Genomic DNA, 20,182 nt, shown 5'->3' on the forward strand with positions numbered 1-20,182 from the left:
TCATTTACATGTATTTAATCAAATATATAACAAAAATAACAGCTTTTCTGTTTTAGTAGCATTGGCCTAATTAGGACAATTGTAACACTATCTTCAGTTACCCTCGAGTCTGGTCACAAGCATTATTATACTGGTTACATTTTTCTGTATTTGTTTGTTTACGTGTTTTTTAACCCTTTTTAATTTTATTTTTACATTTTTTTATTTACTCGTTTTTTTAAATTAGGAAACAGTGATGTACATAAGATGGTTGCCTGCCAGACTCTTTGTTCTGGTGATGAGTAGGCGACAATATTAAAAGTCCAGGAAAGATGACACACATGGTTTTCTTGTGCATGTTTTCTTTGAAGTGGAATAAGAGAGACGTCGGTTGAGGAAGACTAATTATATTCAATTCATGTCAGTTCAACACATATCATTGAAATCGCGTCCAATTCCTTGGTTGAAGACCATTTTATCCTGTTACGTCATCGGTGGGGGAAGATTATAGGCGTTCGAAAATTCGCCCTGGTTATCTCCCATTTCAGAGCGCAGAATAACTGATGAATTTACGAACGCTCAACACCCGTTGAATAGGCCGGTGGCAAACGGATTAAAAAAACTTACTTCAGTTGTTGCCAGCAGCACAGTTACAGTCACCCAACGCCTGGATAACATGAAAACCGCATAACCAGCTCTGCTAGGGCAAGTAAAATGGCCAGAGTGAGGTGTTCTCTTATTTGTTTGGAAGTAACTAGCTAACGTTAGCCAGTTAATTTGGGTGCTTGACTGCCGTTGTGAGGTCAGAAGGCTCGGATCAACCCTACTCTTCAGCCAGAGCGTCAGTGTGCGCTCTAAACGCTCCGACAGTGAAACGCTCTGAATTTACTAAAGGGCAATTGAAGATTTCACATCCTATGTCACGCAGGGTCGGAACTGGTACCAGAACCACACAGGTCCCCAAACAAGGGACCTTATGTCTAAGAGGTTATAAACAGTTTATTTCATTTTTTTATTTGCTCAGATGGTTTCATGACTGATTGTCCTGATGATCAGTAGGTGATAATAAATTCAGAAAGATCGTCAGGTTTTTTTGCTTTGTGTTTGTAGTGTATTCCTTGATTTGGAACAAGAGGAGAATTAATGTAAAGGTAACTCCACTACTATTGTTATAAACATGCCATTTTATTCAAGTTAATTACATAGACACCACATGATTTGTTTCAGTCCAGAAGCCATTGCTTTTTTGTTTTCTTTGATTATTTAACCTTTTAACTAGGCAAGTCAGTAAAAAAAATCTTATTTTACATTGATGGCCAAACTCTCTCCTAACCCGAACGATGCTGGCCAATTGTGCGCCGCCCTATGGGACTCCCGCTCACGGCCGGTTGTGATACAGCCTGGGATCGAACCAGGATCTGTAGTGACTTATCTCTAGCACTGAGATGCAGTGCCTTAGACCACTGCGCCACTCGGGAACTCTGCACTGGTTGTGATTTTTATTACATTACCAAACATTTGAACATGGTTGACAAGCATGTAGTATTCTTTCTCTGTGTGTATATACAGTGCATTCAGGAAAGTATTCGGACTCACTTTTTCCACATTTACTTTACAGCCTTATTATAAAATGGCTGAAATAGTTTTTCCTTAATTTAAACACAATACCCCATAACGACAAAGCAAAACAAGGTTTTTAGAAATGTTTGATTTTTTTTTTTAAATGAAATCACATTTACATAAGTATTAAGACCCTTTACTCAGTACTTTGTTGAAGCATCTTTGGCAGTGATTACAGCCTTGAGTCTTCTTGGGTATGATGCTACAAGTTTGGCATATGTATTTTGGGAGTTTCTCCCATTCTTCTCTGCAGATCCTCTCAAGCTGTGTCCGGTTGTTTGGAGCGCATTGTTGCACAGCTATTTTTAGGTCTCCAGAGATGTTTGGTCGGGTTCAAGTCCGGGCTCCTGCCGGGCCACTCAAGGACATTCAGAGACTTGTCGCGAAACCACTCTTGTCTTGGCTGTGCGCTTAGGGTTGCTACAGACATTTTTTGGTACCCTTTCCCAGATCTGTGCCTTGACTCAATCCTGTCGGAACTCTATGGACAATTCCTTCAACATCAGGGCTTGGTTTTTGCTCTGACATGCACTGTCAACTGTGGGACCTTATATAAATCAAATACAATTTTATTGGTCACACACATGGTTAGCAGATATTGTGAGTGTAGCAAAATTCTTGTGCTTCTAGTTCCAACAGTGTAGCAATATCTAACAAGTAATCTAACAATTCCACAACTTCCTAATACACACAAATCTAACTAAAGGGGTGGAATAAGAATATGTACATAAAAATATATGGATGGGCAATGACCAACCGGCAAAGACTAGATGCAATAGATGGTATAAAATACAGCATATACAGTTGAAGTCGGAAGTTTACATACACTTAGGCTGGAGTCATTAAAACTTATTTTTCAACCACTCCACAATTTTCTTGTCAACAAACTAGTTTTGGCAAGTAGGTTAGGACATCTACTTTGTGCATGACAAGTAATTTTTCCAACAATTGTTTACAGATTATTTCACTTATAATTCACTGTATCACAATTCCAGTGGATCAGAAGTTCACATACACTAAGTTGACTGTGCCTTTTAAAGAGCTTGGAAAATGTCAGAAAATTATGTCATGGCTTTAGAAGCTTTTGTTAGGCTAATTGACATCATTTGAGGTGTACCTGTGGATGTATTTCAAGGCCTACCTTCAAACTCAGTGCCTCTTTGCTTGACATCATGGAAAAATCTAAATAAATCAGCAAAGACCTCAGAAAAAATGTGTAGGCCTCCACATGTCTGGTTCATCCTTGGGAGCAATTTCCAAACACCTGAAGGTACCACGTTCATCTGTTCAAACAATAGTATGCAAGTATAAACACCATGGGACCACGCAGCCGTCATACCGCTCAGGAAGGAGACGCATTCTGTCTCCTAGAGATGAACGTACTTTGGTGCGAAAAGTGCAAATCAATCCCAGAACAACAGCAAAGGAACTTGTGAAGATGCTGGAGGAAACAGGTACAAAAATATCTATATCCACAGTAAAATGATCTACAGTGGGGAGAACAAGTATTTGATACACTGCCGATTTTGCAGGTTTTCCTACTTACAAAGCATGTAGAGGTCTGTAATTTTTTATCATAGGTACACTTTAACTGTGAGAGACGGAATCTAAAACAAAAATCCAGAAAATCCCATTGTAATGATTTTTAAGTAATTAATTTGCATTTTATTGCATGACATAAGTATTTGATCACCTACCAACCAGTAAGAATTCCGGCTCTCACAGACCTGTTAGTTTTTTCTTTAAGAAGCCTCCTGTTCTCCACTCATTACTCATTACTGTTTTGAACTCGTTACCTGTATAAAAGACACCTGTCCACACACTCAATCAAACAGACTCCAACCTCTCCACAATGGCCAAGACCAGAGAGCTGTGTAAGGACATCAGGGATAAAATTGTAGACCTACACAAGGCTGGGATGGGCTACAGGACAATAGGCAAGCAGCTTGGTGAGAAGGCAACAACTGTTGGTGCATTATTAGAAAATGGAAGAAGTTCAAGATGACAGTCAATCACCCTCGGTCTGGGGCTCCATGCAAGATCTCACCTCGTGGGGCATCAATGATCATGAGGAAGGTGAGGGATCAGCCCGAAACTACACGGCAGGACCTGGTCAATGACCGGGAGAGAGCTGGGACCACAGTCTCAAAGAAACCATTAGTAACACACTACGCCGTCATGGATTAAAATCCTGCAGCGCACGCAAGGTCCCCCTGCTCAAGCCAGCGCATGTCCAGGCCCGTCTGAAGTTTGCCAATGACCATCTGGATGATCCAGGGAGGAATGGGAGAAGGTCATGTGGTCTGATGAGACAAAAATAGAGCTTTTTGGTCTAAACTCCACTCGCCGTGTTTGGAGGAAGAAGAAGGATGAGTACAACCCAAGAACAACATCCCAACCGTGAAGCATGGAGGTGGAAACATCATTCTTTGGGGATGCTTTTCTGCAAAGGGGACAGGACGACTCTACCGTATTGAGGGGAGGATGGATGGGGCCATGTATCGCGAGATCTTGGCCAACAACCTCCTTCCCTCAGTAAGAGCATTGAAGATGGGTCGTGGCTGGGTCTTCCAGCATGACAACGACTCGAAACAGACAGCCAGGGCAACTGGAGTGCCTCCGTAAGAAGCATCTCAAGGTCTGGAGTGGCTAGCCAGTCTCCAGACCTGAACCAATAGAAAATCTTTGGAGGGAGCTGAAAGTCCGTATTGCCAGCGACAGCCCCGAAACCTGAAAGATCTGGAGAAGGTCTGTATGGAGGAGTGGCCCAAAATCCCTGCTGCAGTGTGTGCAAACCTGGTCAGAACTACAGGAAACGTATGATCTCTGTAATTGCAAACAAAGGTTTCTGTACCAAATATTAAGTTCTCCTTTTCTGATGTATCAAATACTTATGTCATGCAATAAAATGCAAATTAATTACTTAAAAATCATACAATGTGATTTTCTGGATTTTTGTTTTAGATTCCGACTCTCACAGTAGAAGTGTACCTATGATAAAAATGACAGACCTCTACGTGCTTTGTAAGTAGGAAACCTGCAAAATCGGCAGTGTATCAAATACTTGTTCTCCCCACTGTATATCATCATAACCTGAAAGGCCGCTCAGCAAGGAGGAAGCATCTGCTCCAAAACCGCCATAAAAAGCCAGACTACGGTTTGCAACTGCACATGTGGCAAAGATTGTACTTTTTGGAGAAATGTCCTCGTCTGATGAAACAAAAATAGAACTGTTTGGCCATAATGACCATCGTTATGTTTGGAGGAAAAAGAGGGAAGCTTGCAAGCCGAAGAACACCATCCCAACCGTGAAGCACGGGGGTGGCAGCATCATGTTGTGGGGGTGCTTTGCTGCAGGAGGGACTGGTGCACTTCACAAAATAGATGGCATCATGAGGGAGGAAAATTATGTGGATATATTGAAGCAACATCTCAAGGCATCAGTCAGGAAGTTAAAGCTGGTCGCAAACATGGGTCTTCTAAATGGACAATGACCCCAAGCATACTTCCAAAGTTGTGGCAAAATGGCTTAAGGAAAACAAAGCCCTGACCTAAATCCCATAGAAAGTTTGTGGGCAGAACTGAAAAAGCGTGTGCGAGCAAGGAGGCCTACAAACCTGACGCCGTTACACCAGGTCTGTCAGGAGGAATGGGCCAACTTTCACTCAACTTATTGTGGGAACCTTGTGGAAGGCTACCTGAAATGTTTGACCCAAGTTAAACAATTTAAAGGCAATGCTACCAAATACTAATTGAGTGTATGTAAACTTCTGTCCCCCTTTGAATGTGATGAAAGAAATAAAAGCTGAAATAAATCATTCTCTCTACTATTATTCTGACATTTAACATTCTTAAAATAAAGTGGTGAAGTGGTAAACTGACCTAAGACAGGACATTTTTACTAGGATAAAATGTCAGTATTTGTGAAAAGCTGAGGTTAAATGTATTTGGCTAAGGTGTATGTAAACTTCCGACTTCAACTGTACATCTGGGATGAGTAGTGCAAGATATGTAAACATCATTATTAGGGTTGCAAAGGGTCGGAAACTTTCCAGAAGTTTTCCGGAAATTTTCCATGGGAAGTTAAGCCCAGGAATTTGGGGAATTTTGCTTAAATTCATCAAAAAGGTAAGCTTATAACTGTGAACCTTTTTTGTGGGATACACATAAGGCAATTATAGGTCTTGTGGCATATTTTGGTTCAACTATCCCCAATTCAATGGAATGACAACCCTCTGCATGCACAGTGTATTCTTCCATCACATGTGCAGTGCACTCTTCCATCACATGTACAGCTGATCCTCAAGATCTTACACACTAATGAGATGCTATTGAGCCCACACTACTACACTGTCTGAGCCAAGGACTACATGCTTTCTGGTAAGTTTTGATTACAATACTGGGTGGGGTGAATATATTTTATATGACATACATGATTTTTTGTTAATAACTAGTAAATAGTAGCCTACAGCAAAGTGTGTTCATATAATTTCTAACTTGTTAACAATTTCTGCTAGTTAGTTTTTGCTACCATGTGGGTTGTTTAATCTAACTGCTTAACTATTTATCTGTACATGGAATTGTATTTTTTTATTCATTTTTTCTCATCTTTACAGGAAAATGCCACGGGCACTATCTGATGTGTGGAGACATTTCACTGCAGCTAATGTAGAAGGAAAARCTGTGTACATTTGCAAATACTGTGACAAATCATATGTGAATAATGCATCAAAGATGCAGAATCATCTGGCCAAGTGCATAAAGTTCCCTCAGCGATCACAACAAGCAAACTCTGACAAAAGTCCCTCTACTTCTAGTCGAGGTGAAAATGATAAATCAGACACCTTATCAATAGCAACAGCTCATGGTCCTCCTGGAATCAGAAGTTTTTTTTTTACTCAATGGAGGTACGTAGTCAGATAAATGCTGATGAATGTCTTGCTCGAGCTGTGTATGCAACTGGTTCACCTCTGATGCTCACAGGCAATGTGTATTGGAAGAGATTTCTGAATGTTCTTCACCCAGCATACACCCCTCCAACCAGAGTTCAGGTGAAGGTCAAGCAAATCATAGAGAAAGCAGACTGTGTAGCAATCATCTCTGATGGGTGGTTGAATGTTCGTGGCAAGGAATAGTTAGCTATATCATCTCCACCCCTCAACCAGTATTCTACAAGAGCACAGACACAAGGGACAACAGACACACTGGTCTCTACATTGCAGATGAGCTGAAGGCAGTCATCAATGACCTTGGATCACAGAAGGTATTTGCACTGGTAACAGACAATGCTGCAAACATGGAGGCCGCTTTGTCTAAAGTTGAGGAGTCCTACCCTCACATCACACCCATTGGCTGTGCTGCTCATGCATTGAATCTGCTCCTCAAGGACATCGTGGTACTGAAAACAATGGATACACTCTACAAGAGAGCCAGGGAAATGGTTAGGTATGTGAAGGGTCATCAAGTTACAGCAGCAATCTACCTCACCAAGCAAAGTGAGAAGAATAAGAGCACCACATTGATGCTGTCCAGCAACACCCGTTGGTGTGGTGTTGTCATCATGTTTGACAGTCTTCTGGAGGGGAAGGAGTCTCTCCAAGAAATGGCCATATCACAGTCTGCCGATATGGACAGCCCCATCGAGGATCCTCCTGGATGATGTATTTTGGGAGAGAGTGGTAAGCAGCCTGAAACTCCTGAAACCTATAGCAGTAGCCATTGTACGGATTGAGGGAGACAATGCCATCCTGTCTGATGTTCAGACTCTGCTTGTAGATGTAAGAGAAGAAATCCGTACTGCCCTGCCCACTTCACTGTTGCTCCAAGCAGAGGAAACTGCAGTTCTGAAATACATCAAAAATCGTGAAGACTTCTGCTTGAAGCCCATACATGCCGCAGTGTACAAGTTGAACCCCAAGTGTGCTGGCAAGAGCATCCTGTCTGCTGCAGAGATCAACAAAGCCTATGGTGTCATCACTACCGTGTCTCTCAACCTTGGCCTGGATGAGGGCAAGGTTCTTGGCAGTCTGGCAAAGTACACTTCCAAGCAAAGGCTTTGGGATGGAGATGCAATATGGCAGTCGTGCCAACATATCTCATCAGCCACCTGGTGGACGGGACTTTGTGAATCTGAGACTCGTTCCCCTGTTGCCTCCATCATCCTCCAAATCCCCCCAACATCAGCCGCCTCAGAGCGCAACTGGTCCTTGTTTGGAAACACACACACCAAAGCACGCAACAGGCTGACCAATACAAGGGTTGAAAAATTGGTGGCCATCAGGGCAAATTTGAGGCTTTTTGAGCCTGACAACAAGCCATCCTCAACAAGGTTGGAAAGTGACAGTGAAGATGAGGCCTCAGAGTCTGATGTTCAAGAGGTGGACATTGAGGAGGTCCAAGGAGAAGACATGGAAGCCTGAGAGGAAGACAACCAAAGCTTTAGTCTAGAAACTATCATTTTACAGATGCATGTTGAAATCGTTTGTGGGAGATGTGATGGATCATTGGGGATCATTCAATATTCACTTTATTTTGTTGTTCAGTGAAATTATCCCATGTGAAGAGTCCACTCATTTAATTAAAGTTAAATTCGTAACAATTTTTAAAAACATTTTATTTCTATTGGAAGGATTTATCATTTGCAATTATGTATACTTATAAGGTAAAAAGTTTATGTTTCTGTCTCCATATGATATGGTAAATATATTCAATGCAAAAAGCATCTACATTGAAATTGTATTAATATTAATTTACATATATTTCCGTTAATTCCCATATATTCTGGTTAATTCCCACAAAAAGTTTCCACCTCTGAATATTCCCCAAAATGTGCAACCCTTAATCAWTATTAGTGGCATTAATAATCAAGGCTGTATGTAGGCAGCAGCCTCTCTGTTAGTGATGGCTGTTTAACAGTCTGATGGCCTTGAGAGAAGATATTTTTCAGCCTCTCTGTCCCAGCTTTGATGCACCTGTACTGACCTTTCCAAATCATGTCCCATCAATTGAATTTACCACAGGTGAACTCCAATCAAGTTGTAGAAACATTTCAAGGATGATCAATGGAAACAGGATGCACATGAGCTCAATTGTGCGTCTCATCGCAAAGGGTCTGAATACTTCTGTAAATGTGATATTTCAGTTTTTATTTGTAATATATTTGCAAAAATGTCTAAAAACCTGTTTTTGCTTAGTCATTATGGGGTATTTTGTGTAGATTAATAATATAGGACAAAAAACACACATCATGACAAGAGAGACACCACTACATAAATAGAGACCCATGAAAACATCATAGCATGGCAGCAACACATGACAACGATGCATGGTACCAACACATGACAACAACATGGTAGCAGCACAAAACAAGGTACTAACATTATTGGGCACAGACAACAGCACAATCGGCAAGAAGGTAGAGACAACAATACATCACACAGTGTTCATGATTGAGTCTTTGAATGAAGAGATGGAGATAAAACTGTCCAGTGTGTGTGCATGTCTATATACTGTATATCTATCTATATTGAATATCTATGGTAGTATCATTCCTACATTTTGCTACCATTTATTATTCAGCGTTTCTTAAAGTATGGGTCGCGGACCTGTTAATGGTGGGTCGCGATGTAAATGTATAATTGTTTCAWTAATTACCGTAATTGATTAGGCTAAGTGCAACTGCGCTCTCGGTTYAGTGCGCTCTCTGCTTAGCAGCAGTCTCTGCTCTAGTTTGGCAGCTGCGCAAGTGGGAGAGGTAGCGGGAGATGCCCGTGTGCTTCGTGGTTTACTGGATCTTTTTTCTGCAGTTTTCTTGAAGATCACTCCGCGACCCACACGCTGCAGCGCTGTGGTACAAGCCACTGACTTGTTATTCTTCACCGCTGTCATGAAATTGACTCATGTACAGTGATTACTTTTTGTCTCTTTCATACACACTTTAAGAAATAACGAGGAGCGCTCACAATGTGTTTCGTGTGGGGAAGTGCTTAGTAATGAGTCTTTCAAAACGAACAACTTAATAAAACGACACGTCCTGACCAAACATCCAGGCAGTACTGTACATGGCGGTAAACCCAGGGAGTTATTTCAGAACAAGGCAGAATGCTTCAGGAAACAGTGCTTCGAAAGTGGAAAAGTAAGTCAACTAACAAGGCATTGTTGTCATTTTATAACAAGTGATGATAAACAGAAATAAGGGAGTACTATCTCTGATAGTAACGTTAGTAGATGTAAGTTTCTCTTTCAAACACAGCTAATAGCTAATGTTAGCCAAAGCAAGCTAACTAGCTACTGATAGTGCAAACCTAAGAAACAGTACAGAGGAAGATTAAAAATGATCAGGCCAACTGTACATTTTACTGTAGAAATTATTGTTGAAAACAAGTCTAGGTTGGAACTGTTGCTGTTATAAGTAATCATTTTTATTCTGAACTGGAATAAACTGATTGAAGCAAGATGCTTTTTGAGGCAAACACACACAGTTCTGGGTTGCTCATCTGCAGCAGGAAGCAGTCTCCTGCCTGACTGAGAAAGCAGTAGATGTTCTGATCCAGTTTGACACCACATACCTATGCAAGTCAGGGTTCTCAAGTACAGAAACAGTGTCAGTGCTGAGCATCACCTCAGTGTTGCACTGTCTAAAACAGCCCAGAATAGACCTGCTTGTTGAAAACTTCAACCAGCCACACATCTCTCATTAGGACTGTGTGTGGTTTCTGGGCTACATCTGTGTGACGTGATCAATCAGTTTATTCCAGTTCAGAATACATTTAAAAAAAAAAAAGGTATTTTAAAAGCAACAGTTCCAACCTAGACTTTCTATCAACAATAATTTATACAGTAAGATGTACAGTAGGGCTGATCATTTTTAAAATCTATACTGTTACTTAGGGTTGCACGATCAAAAAGCCTGTGTGTGTGTGTTCTGTTATACATCTGTGTGATGTGGTCAATCCGTTTATTCCAGTTCAGAATGAAATCATTTATTGTATTTTAACCGCAACAGTTCCAACCTAGACAGGTATGTAAGAGTGTTTTTAATGGGGAAAAATAAACAAAAGATATTTATGGGTATTTCATTGTTATTTGTTTTTGTCTATATTGCATTTTTTTAGGCATAAGGGCAATGAAATGTACCGATATTAACGTATAGTTGCATATTTTCCTATGCTTGGATCCCAGGAAAACAGAATTTCTCATTTGGGTCCCAGGCTGAAAAGTTTAAGAACCGCTGTATCATGTACATGATTCCACTGGAATATTCCTTTAAGAATACACACCCAATCAACAGCCTCTTAATCTTTGGCTATTACCTGATTGGCCAGTTGTCCCGGCTAAAGTAAATTGTCTTCTGGTTTTAATCTCGGCCAGTACGACATCCAGCATGCTGTTTTATCCGTGAAGATTATTAATGAGGAACAAAAACAGTTTCTGGTGGATTTGGTAATTGTTGGGTTTGAAAGTTGTCTAACATTAGCTTTCTTGCTCGCCAGTTTATAGCCTAGAATTGCAGGTGGGGGGTTTCTGTTTTAGCTTGCTCTGTTCTCATCAACAAAGATCATTATCTGTTAGCCAGGTGCTAGATGCCTAGCGCTAGCAGTACTCAATTTAGTACAGACACAGGTCTACGGAGCAGACTAGTAGCTAATTTGCTACAGCATTAGCAAAGAGGCTAGTACCATAAAATGCACTTTCTGACATGGTAAACACCGCAACATTATGATAATGTTGTGAATAGATCGCCGCTATTGCTGGTGGTTTGTTTGTAAGTAGACTAGCAAGCTAGTTCCGAGTTTATGGCTCTTAGTAGGCTTCAGCATTTCGTAGTTTGGTTCATGCAGACTTTTATTGGTTCATAATTCTGAAGAAATCATTTGATACGGCAACCTACTATTACATGTTTGTGTTGGAAGGGTGATGGTCTAGCTCACGAGTTCAGTCAGCTTGGTATTTTCTCCACGGAACTCAAAGAAAGATGAAGGTTAACCAGACTGAGGTACTCAAGTCAACTAGATGGAGAACACACCTGGAAAAAGTTAACATAACCAAGAGGACTAAACAGTCCAAAACGAATGGGGTTACTTTGAACTCCATCCAAATAAAAAATGAACCAAGAAACTTTGAGCAGAAGGAAATAGGTGACCGTTCCAAACTTTTCTTGCTGAAGAAGCATGTCAAGCAACATCAAACTACATCCAACCAACCGACCCCGTGTAGTGAAATATCATGGAGTCCTCTAGTGATGCTAACAAGATTGTCTAAGGTAAGAAGAGTTAGTAGTCTTTCCAAACATGTGATAGTTAATAACTAGACGAGTGTTTAGACTGTTGGTTAATGCATACTGTTTTCTTCATCTATCTAATCAATAAGGTGGTGGTTAAGACTCTTCTGAGCGATACTAAAGTGTGTTTAGTGAAGGATGAGAGAAATGACATTTCCCATTGTCTGTTCCCTTTCTCCCCTCTTATCATACCCTTCTTTCTTCTTTACCTTCCTTCCACCCACCCATCTCTGTCCTTCCTCAGTCTTGTCTCCTCAGTTCTTTCCTTGTCCACACTGCACCATCTCCTTTACTGACTGTTACTTCCTGGAGAACCACATCAAGACCAAACACCAGAAGCAGTACCTGGCCATGTTGAAAAGCCAAGTCTCAAAGAGTAAAAGAGTGTACGGCCCCACACACAGCTGTGCCCGCTGTAGCTGCATGTTCCATACACCACGACAGCTAGACATCCACACCCGCCAGGCCCACCCCTCTGCCCGTCCCCAGAAACCTGCACCTCCCCGGAGAACTGGTCGTCCCCACAGGGTTCAGGAGAAATTCCACACCTGCTCAGTGTGCCCGCAGATTCCCGTACCTGGGCAGCCTGCTGAAGCACTGCAAGAATTTGCACAATATGGCCGTTGTTCGCATCGATGGACACCTCAGTTGCGCGGACTGTGGGAAGAGCTTTGAGAATTGCTGGGGACTGGGTCCTCACCGGTGTCACGAACCAGAGGACACTAAGCCTGTGATATGTCTGGAAGTCGGCTTCCATTGCTCTGAGTGTGGCAAGATCCTCACTACTCCTACGAGCTTGAACACTCACATGCGCTTCCACACCAGAGCCTTACGAATGCAAGGAAGATTCTCGAACGGCAGCTGTTTAGGCAAACACCTGCTGATACACAAGGGGGTCAAAGAATTCAAATGCCAGAATTGTAGGAAGGCTTTCGCCCAGGCAAACCTTCTGAGGAATCACATGACCGGTCACTCTGGTGATAGAAAGTTCTCCTGCTCCCATTGCGACAAGCGGTATGCATACAAGGGTAGTCTGGAGCTTCACCTGCGCACACACTCAGGGGAGAGACATTTCAAATGTACTGTGTGTGGTAAAGACTTTGCTGACAAAGATTATCTGAAGACACACCTGAATATTCACAACAACCAGAAAAACTACCATTGTGGCGTTTGTGGGCGGGAGTTCATAAGGCTTGGGTTATTGAAGTTACACATGCGCTCACACACCGGGGAGAGGCCCTACCACTGCACAGTGTGCGACAAGGAGTTTCTTAGACTCTCACACCTGAAGAACCATCATCTCACTCACACAGGTGAAAAACCATACACCTGTACCGAGTGCGGTAAAAGCTTCACTCAGACTGGAGATCTGACCAAACACAAGCGCCTCCACACTGGGGAGAGGCCATTTGAATGTTCTGAATGCCACAGCAGGTTTATCTGTTCAGGTTCTCTGACTCTGCACATGAGGACCCACACTCACCGTGACGTAAAGCCATACTCCTGCCAAGAGTGCGGGAAGAGCTTTTATGAACAGAGTCATGTGAACGGCCACATGAAAATCCACAAGGGGAACCTTATTCCTGTCCCCAATAATTTTTTTTGCTTTGTACGCAAGAGCAACCTCCAGTCACCTGCCTAGATGTCTTTAACTTAAATGCGTTAAACATATGAATGAATAGGAGGGGGATTTGTTCCCTTTAGTGATTGCTGCTTGACAGCAGATGCAAACTGTACCCCTACTGTGTATGGTAACTCCATATCACAGAATCTACCTATGATACCACAATGTCTTTAGCAATACTCCAATTTGTTCATATACATTAGGTTGTTAGTTACGTTTTTGTTGTCTAGTAGTTTTAACCTTTTTTTTTGAAGGGACAGTGATATACAGAAGATTGTTTGACTTATTGTCCTAGTGATGAGTAGGTGATAATGTTTTGAAAAGATGATGGTATGTTTATTTTTGTTTTGTAGTGTATTCCTTGACTTCGAACAAGAGCATTTATGTAAAGCTCACCCCATGCATTGTTATAAACATGACGTTAGATTCATGGGGCTCTCGAGTGGCGCAGGAGTCTAAGGCACTGCATCTCAGTGCTAAACGTGTCACTACAGACAACCTGGATTCGAACCAGGGTGTAGCACAACCGGCCGTGATTGGGAGTCCCATAGGGCGGCGCACAATTGGCCCAGCGTGGTCCGGGTTTGGCCGGTGTAGGCCGTCATTGTAAATATGAAGTTGTTCTTAACTAGTTACATTTAAAAAGAAATATATATATATAAAGTTAATTACATAAAGACCACTAGAACAGTTGAACACATGATTTGTTTCATTCCATAAGCCATCATTGGCCTGCACTGGTTGAAATGTTGCAATACCAAACCTATGAAGCCATACTTCTGCCAAGAATGTGGGAAAAGCTTCTATGAACAGAAACGCTTTAGACGCCACATGAAGACTCACACGGGGGGGAGATTGTACCCCTGCCCCCCTTGCTTTTCCAGCTTCAAACCAAACCTCTTGAAACACCTGCCTAATGTTGTAAATGATCATGATTTGACTTTTTTATATAACACCTTATAAAATGAAACTCATTATATTCATAGGTATCACTTGGAGATGACTCCACCACAGTGAAATTATAACGTTATAATGGAACGTCATTAGTAGGTTATAGTTACATTGTTTAATGAACTACGTCTTTGTACTATTTTTCTGGGTTTTTTTTCTTCATTTTATCGCTTTTTAAATGATACACAAGATTTGTATGCCGACTCCTGCTGATGACTGACAATAAAGGTGACGGTCTTTGAAAGATGGCGTGTATGTTGTGTTTTGTGCTTAAAGGTAGACTTCGTGAAATGACGTTGCCACGAGCAGCACCACAGATAATGCGAGATGCAAGACTTTGCTCTCACGTGGTATCTGTGCCAGTGGAGGCTCGTGGGAGGAGCTATAGGAGGACGGGCTCGTTGTAATGTCTGGAATGGAACCGAGTCAAACGTCGTTTCCATATGTTTGTGTTTCATACTGTTCAATTTATTCAATTCCGGCCATTACAATGATTCTGTCCTCCTATAGCTCCTCCCACCAGCCTCCTCTGATCTACACTATGTACATGGGTTACCACTTGAACAGAGAACCACCCATCCTGTCATTAACTGATTTGAACCAGTCCATAGGATAAGAACCATCATTGGCCTGCAGTGGTGTTGATATCACTTTGTCCTGTACAGCATTGTTTCCCAACCAGGGGTACTAGCCTAGGACCCCTGGAGGTACTTGAGAAAACTCATAGACTTATGAGACAATAGGCCTACTGGTAAAATGCACATGATGGGATACTTCAAGGGTACTCCAGGAAAAGCTACATTTAGTTGATGGTACAGTAACCAAAAACGGTTGGGAACCAATGCTAAACAGTATCGTTCCCACATTTTGACAGCAGAAGAGGCCTGTTATTGCAATAAAATAACTATTTTTATTATCAGAAACATATCACACATTTCCAGTATCATTTATTTTGAGGAATATTGCTTTAAGAATCCACATCAATAAACCGCCTCCAAATCGCTGCATCTCGAGGATCCATTACCTGATTGGTCAAGGCCACGTTTAGTAGGCACTTTAAGGATATAAACTAGGAAGTGCAGCGTTTTTATGGCGTCGACAAAGGTAGGCGAGGCTGTGTTTGCCCTTCTATCATTGAGCATTTACGAGATATAAAATATGTTAGCCTTTGCTGTATTGTTCTTATCAACAAAGACGAGACTACTCGTTAACGACTTCYGTGAAACTCCATGTGATTATTGCATTTTCGTTGTAGTGTGTTGCACCAAAGATACTGGATATAATGAGATGCGTGTGTCTCCGCCCTAACAATGGGGATTCGTTGTCCACAGAGCATAACGGCGAGGTCCCCCCTATTGCTTTCTTTAGATAGGTGGATACATCTCTTTTTTTATATATTCTATGAGGGGTGTTAACGTCCACCGCCTGTAGACCGTCTTGAATTTCAACAGGGACAGCTCTAGTATAAAGTGATTTTCTCAAAGTTGCCGGGATGTCAGTGCATCACACTTATATCAGTACACTCGTAATAACCTAAGCATTACCAAACTTCTATTATATCAAATAAGCCGCACTTATTAAAATAGCATTTCCTTTTTATCTTGACTAAATTCGACACTCATTGCCCCGACCCCATACAAAAACTCCATACATAACTAATGATCTGCTTAACGTGGACAGATTTTGGGCAGAGTACGCCCTCTTGCATTGCCTCTCCCTATCTGGTTGCACTTGCACTCAGTAGCATCAATGAATCACACGATTACATAGGATTGACGTCAAACGGAAGAACCAAGGACAGGATGGTTCCAGGGGCTATTCATTAGCTGATTCTGTTGCAAAACGTTTCTTTAACGGAAGCAAAAGGAACGAAACGGGGAAGGACCTATCTGAATTTGTCCAATAGAAACTCGTGGTTGGACTAATGACTACACCCCTGATGTTCTGAGATTCTATCTGGTGTTTACAAAACAACTTCTGCTGTGAGATTATTATATCAGGGTTCAAGGATGCTGTGAGATTAGGATATCCTGACCTGTTTAAAAGCGCTACGTGGTCAAGCTGATGTTTGCATCTGATGTTTGCGATACGCCTCTACAGAAGTCAGGGCATTTATACTTATTGCACTTTGTCAAGCAGCGCAGATCTGTTGTAAAGGAAGTTGTCAAGGAATGAGTTTGTGTTTATACAGGACCTCCCATCCCCACCTACCGTCACCCAATCATGTCAATGCGGAGGAGCTAAATGGAGCCCTCCACATTGTTACACCATTTGCGAAACGCACGGCGGTACGGTATGGAGCTCAATTTGGCATATGCATGCCCCCAGAGGCTCCGAAATTGCTTCACATCATCCATATGGAGCCTCCGACCGCATAAATCGGCTTTTAGACTAAGCGATTTTCACGGTAGAGTAAAGGATGGCAATGTATGGGAAATTAATGGCTGCAGTATTGCCGTTATAATTACTACATTATGCATGGAWTGCCAAGGCGTAAATGTATTCTAATTTAAAATGTATGTTCTGTACCTATCTATTAATGTTATGTAATATGTTATGTTTTGTTTGGACCCCAGTAAGAGTAGCTAATTGGCATCCTAATAAAATACAAATCATAGCAGCTCAAGACATTAGCTAGTTAGTTTAGGGATCCTGAGTGGCGCAGCAGTCTAAGGCACTGCATCTTAGTGCTAGAGGCGTCACTACAGACCCTGGTTCGATATTAGTATGATCCCTGCCTGGTATTGCTCTCTAAGGGATGATGCTCAATAAAACCTGATCTTTTCCCCACAGAATTCAAATGAAGAAGCACTCCAGTCAACAAGATGAAGAACAAACCTGGGAAAAAGCAACACAACAAAACCAAGCGGACTAAACACCATCKAGACCCCATCAAAACAGAGTGTGGAACACAGTCAGATGATGCTTATTGCAATAGAGAAGAACCAGACATTAGCCAATCACCCTACATTACTAAAGGGGTTTGTATCAGCTCCATCCAAATCAAAGAGGAACCAACAGACTTTGAACAGCAGGGRATGGGAGAGGAACMAAACCGTTCTGTTCCTTCCTTCCAGRAGAAGCACATCAAACATCAAAATACATCCAGTCCTATGACCGGGTGTAGCCAGATATCAAGGAGTCCTATGGTGATGCTAACAAGATTGTCTAATGTAAGAAGAGTTAGTGGTCTTTCCCAACATGTGACAGTTAGTAACTAGACAATAGTATTTAGACTTTTGGTTCATGCATACTGTTTCTTCATCTTTCTAATCCATAAGGTGGTGGTTAAGACTCTTCTGCGAGACACTAAAGTGTGTTTGGTGAAGGAGGAAAACCCAGATGTGCCCGATGGAGGTAAGGCATAGTTCATACATCCAGTCCACCCTCAACACTGCATTTGAAATGGATGATGGGATTACTTGAACATCACTTGAACATTAATTTAGCAAACTTTGAAATGAATATTCAGCAAAGATATTTACTCAAGTATTTTATTGTTGAATGAGGAAATGTAASAAATCACATTTGTGTTCTGTTTCCTCTCTCCCCACATCGCTCTCTTCTCACTCTTTCTACCTTCTTTCCACTGCTCTGTCCCTCCCTCTCCCTCAGTCTCTACTTCTCAGTTCTTTCCTTGTCCACACTGCACCATTTCCTTCACTGACTGTTACTTCCTGGAGAATCACATCAAGACCAAACACCCGAAGCAGTACCTGGCCATGTTGAAAAGCCACGTCTCAAAGAGTAAAACCGTGTATGCCCCCACACACAGCTGTCCCCACTGTAGCTGCATGTTTCATACCCCACGACAGCTACACGTCCACACCCGTCAGGCCCACCCCTCTGCCCCACTAAGGAAACTCCACCCCTGCCCCTATTGTGCCCGCAGCTTCCAGTACATAGCCAGACTGCATACTCACTGCAAGRTTTGGCACAAAATGTCTGTCGCTTTCACAGATGGATACCTCAGTTGCGCTGACTGTGGAAAGAGTTTCAAGAATTGCTGGGGACTGGGGCCTCACCAGTGTCACAAGCCTGAGAACACTAAGCTTGAGGATGGCCCTGTCTGTCTGAACATTGGCATGCCATGCTCAGAGTGTGGCAAAAGCTGCTCTAGTCCTCGGAATCTGCGCATTCACATGCGCACACACACCGGCGAGAAGCCTTACGTCTGTAAGGAGTGTGGCAAGAGCTTCTCAGAAGACAGCAGTTACCGCAAACACATGATGATACACTCGGGGGTCAAGCCATTCAAATGCCAGGATTGTGGAAAGGGTTTTGCCCGGATGGGGCGCCTCCRAGTTCACATGACTATTCACTCTGGCGAGAAGTCTTTCTCCTGCTCCAAATGTGACAAGCGGTTTGCATACAAGGACTGTCTGAAGCTTCACCTGCGCACACACTCAGGKGAGAGACCTTTCAAATGTACTGTGTGTGGTAAAGACTTTGCTTACAGAAATTATCTGAAGTTGCATCWGAAGATCCACARCAATGAAAGRAACTACCATTGTGGGGTTTGTGGGCTGAAGTTCATAAACAGTGCTGCGTTGAAAACCCACCAGCGCACACACACTGGGGAGAGGCCTTTCCATTGCACAGTGTGTGACAAGACATTTTTCCGACATGAACACCTGAAGAACCACCAGCGCACTCACACAGGTGAGAAACCATACACCTGTACMGAGTGCGGTAAAAGCTTCACTCAGTCTGGAGATCTGACCAAACACAAGCGCATCCACACTGGGGAGAGGCCATTTGAATGTTCTGAATGCCACCGACGGTTTATCTGTTCTGCTGATCTGAACAGACACATGAGGATCCACAATAACTCACGGCCATATCCCTGCCAGGAGTGTGACAAGAGATTCCGCTTGGCCAACCACCTTAAAATTCACATGAGGACCCACACTGGGGAGAGACCRTACTCCTGCCCCCGCTGCCATCGCACCTTCGCTCGCACCCACCACCTCTCTGGTCACCTCCCTAGATGTCGCTGAATGATGAAATTAGAATGTATATAAAGTCTTTTACTCTTGTTGTAGTGATTTAATAAGGGAACATTGATGTACAGAAGATGGTTTTGTGCCTGACTCTGTTGTGGTAATGCCAATAAAGGCCGCTATAGTCTGTGAGAGATGGCACGCCTGTTGTGTAGTTCTGGTGTTTTTTGTGTATGCAAACTTGTTGATTGAGTTTGAGGCGTGCGTAGCCAATAAGAGAGTCATATCACAAACATTTCAGTCTCCCAGTATACATTGGCCTGCACTGGCTGGTTTTGATATTGCAGCATGTCTGACTCTGCATATTACGATATGCACGCTATTGAAGTGGATTGATTTAAGCTCTTAAAGGCTCTGCATGGTAAATCTGCCACCTGCTGTGGCCGTATAGCACTTACTGAGATGCAGCCGCCACAGTAGCCAGAACAATGTTTATACAGGACCTCCCGCCCCCACTTACCGCCAACCAATCATGTCAATGCTGAGCTATACAGTGCCCTCTGCATTGTTACAAAATGTGAAAGGCGCACAGCGATGTGGTACGGAGCTTGATTTGGCCTCTGCATGCCCCCGGAGGCTGCGTAATTGTGTCACACCTTCCATACAACGCCTCCGACCACATTTGTGGATCAAGCATAAATTGGCTTTCAGGCTACAATATCATTCCCACATTTTGATAGTCACATTGTGGACCTAGGGACATTCTCAATTAGCTTACCTAACTCT

The 20,182-nt window shown here is 42.5% G+C and overlaps 1 protein-coding gene and 1 pseudogene across 2 annotated transcripts; both read left to right on the top strand.

The window, feature by feature from the left end:
* The first annotated feature begins 9,062 nt into the window (after positions 1 to 9,062).
* Positions 9,063 to 19,597, top strand: LOC111964597 (zinc finger protein 436). Of its 2 annotated transcripts, none has more exons than XM_070443879.1 (4): positions 9,063 to 9,733; positions 17,247 to 17,626; positions 17,735 to 17,810; positions 18,069 to 19,597. In XM_070443879.1, the coding sequence occupies exons 2-4, from the start codon at positions 17,279 to 17,281 to the stop codon at positions 19,451 to 19,453; spliced, it is 1,809 nt and encodes a 602-aa protein (XP_070299980.1). In that variant the 5' UTR covers positions 9,063 to 9,733; positions 17,247 to 17,278; the 3' UTR covers positions 19,454 to 19,597. The 2 variants fall into 2 exon arrangements, with proteins under 2 accessions (XP_070299980.1, XP_024002899.1); XM_024147131.1 differs by lacking the exon at positions 9,063 to 9,733 and adding an exon at positions 15,480 to 15,557.
* Positions 9,796 to 14,701, top strand: LOC111964859 (gastrula zinc finger protein XlCGF57.1-like; annotated as a pseudogene).
* Positions 19,598 to 20,182: the final 585 nt, after the last annotated feature.

Source organism: Salvelinus sp. IW2-2015, linkage group LG6.1, assembly GCF_002910315.2.
Source record: "Salvelinus sp. IW2-2015 linkage group LG6.1, ASM291031v2, whole genome shotgun sequence".
Taxonomy (NCBI): domain Eukaryota; kingdom Metazoa; phylum Chordata; class Actinopteri; order Salmoniformes; family Salmonidae; genus Salvelinus; species Salvelinus sp. IW2-2015.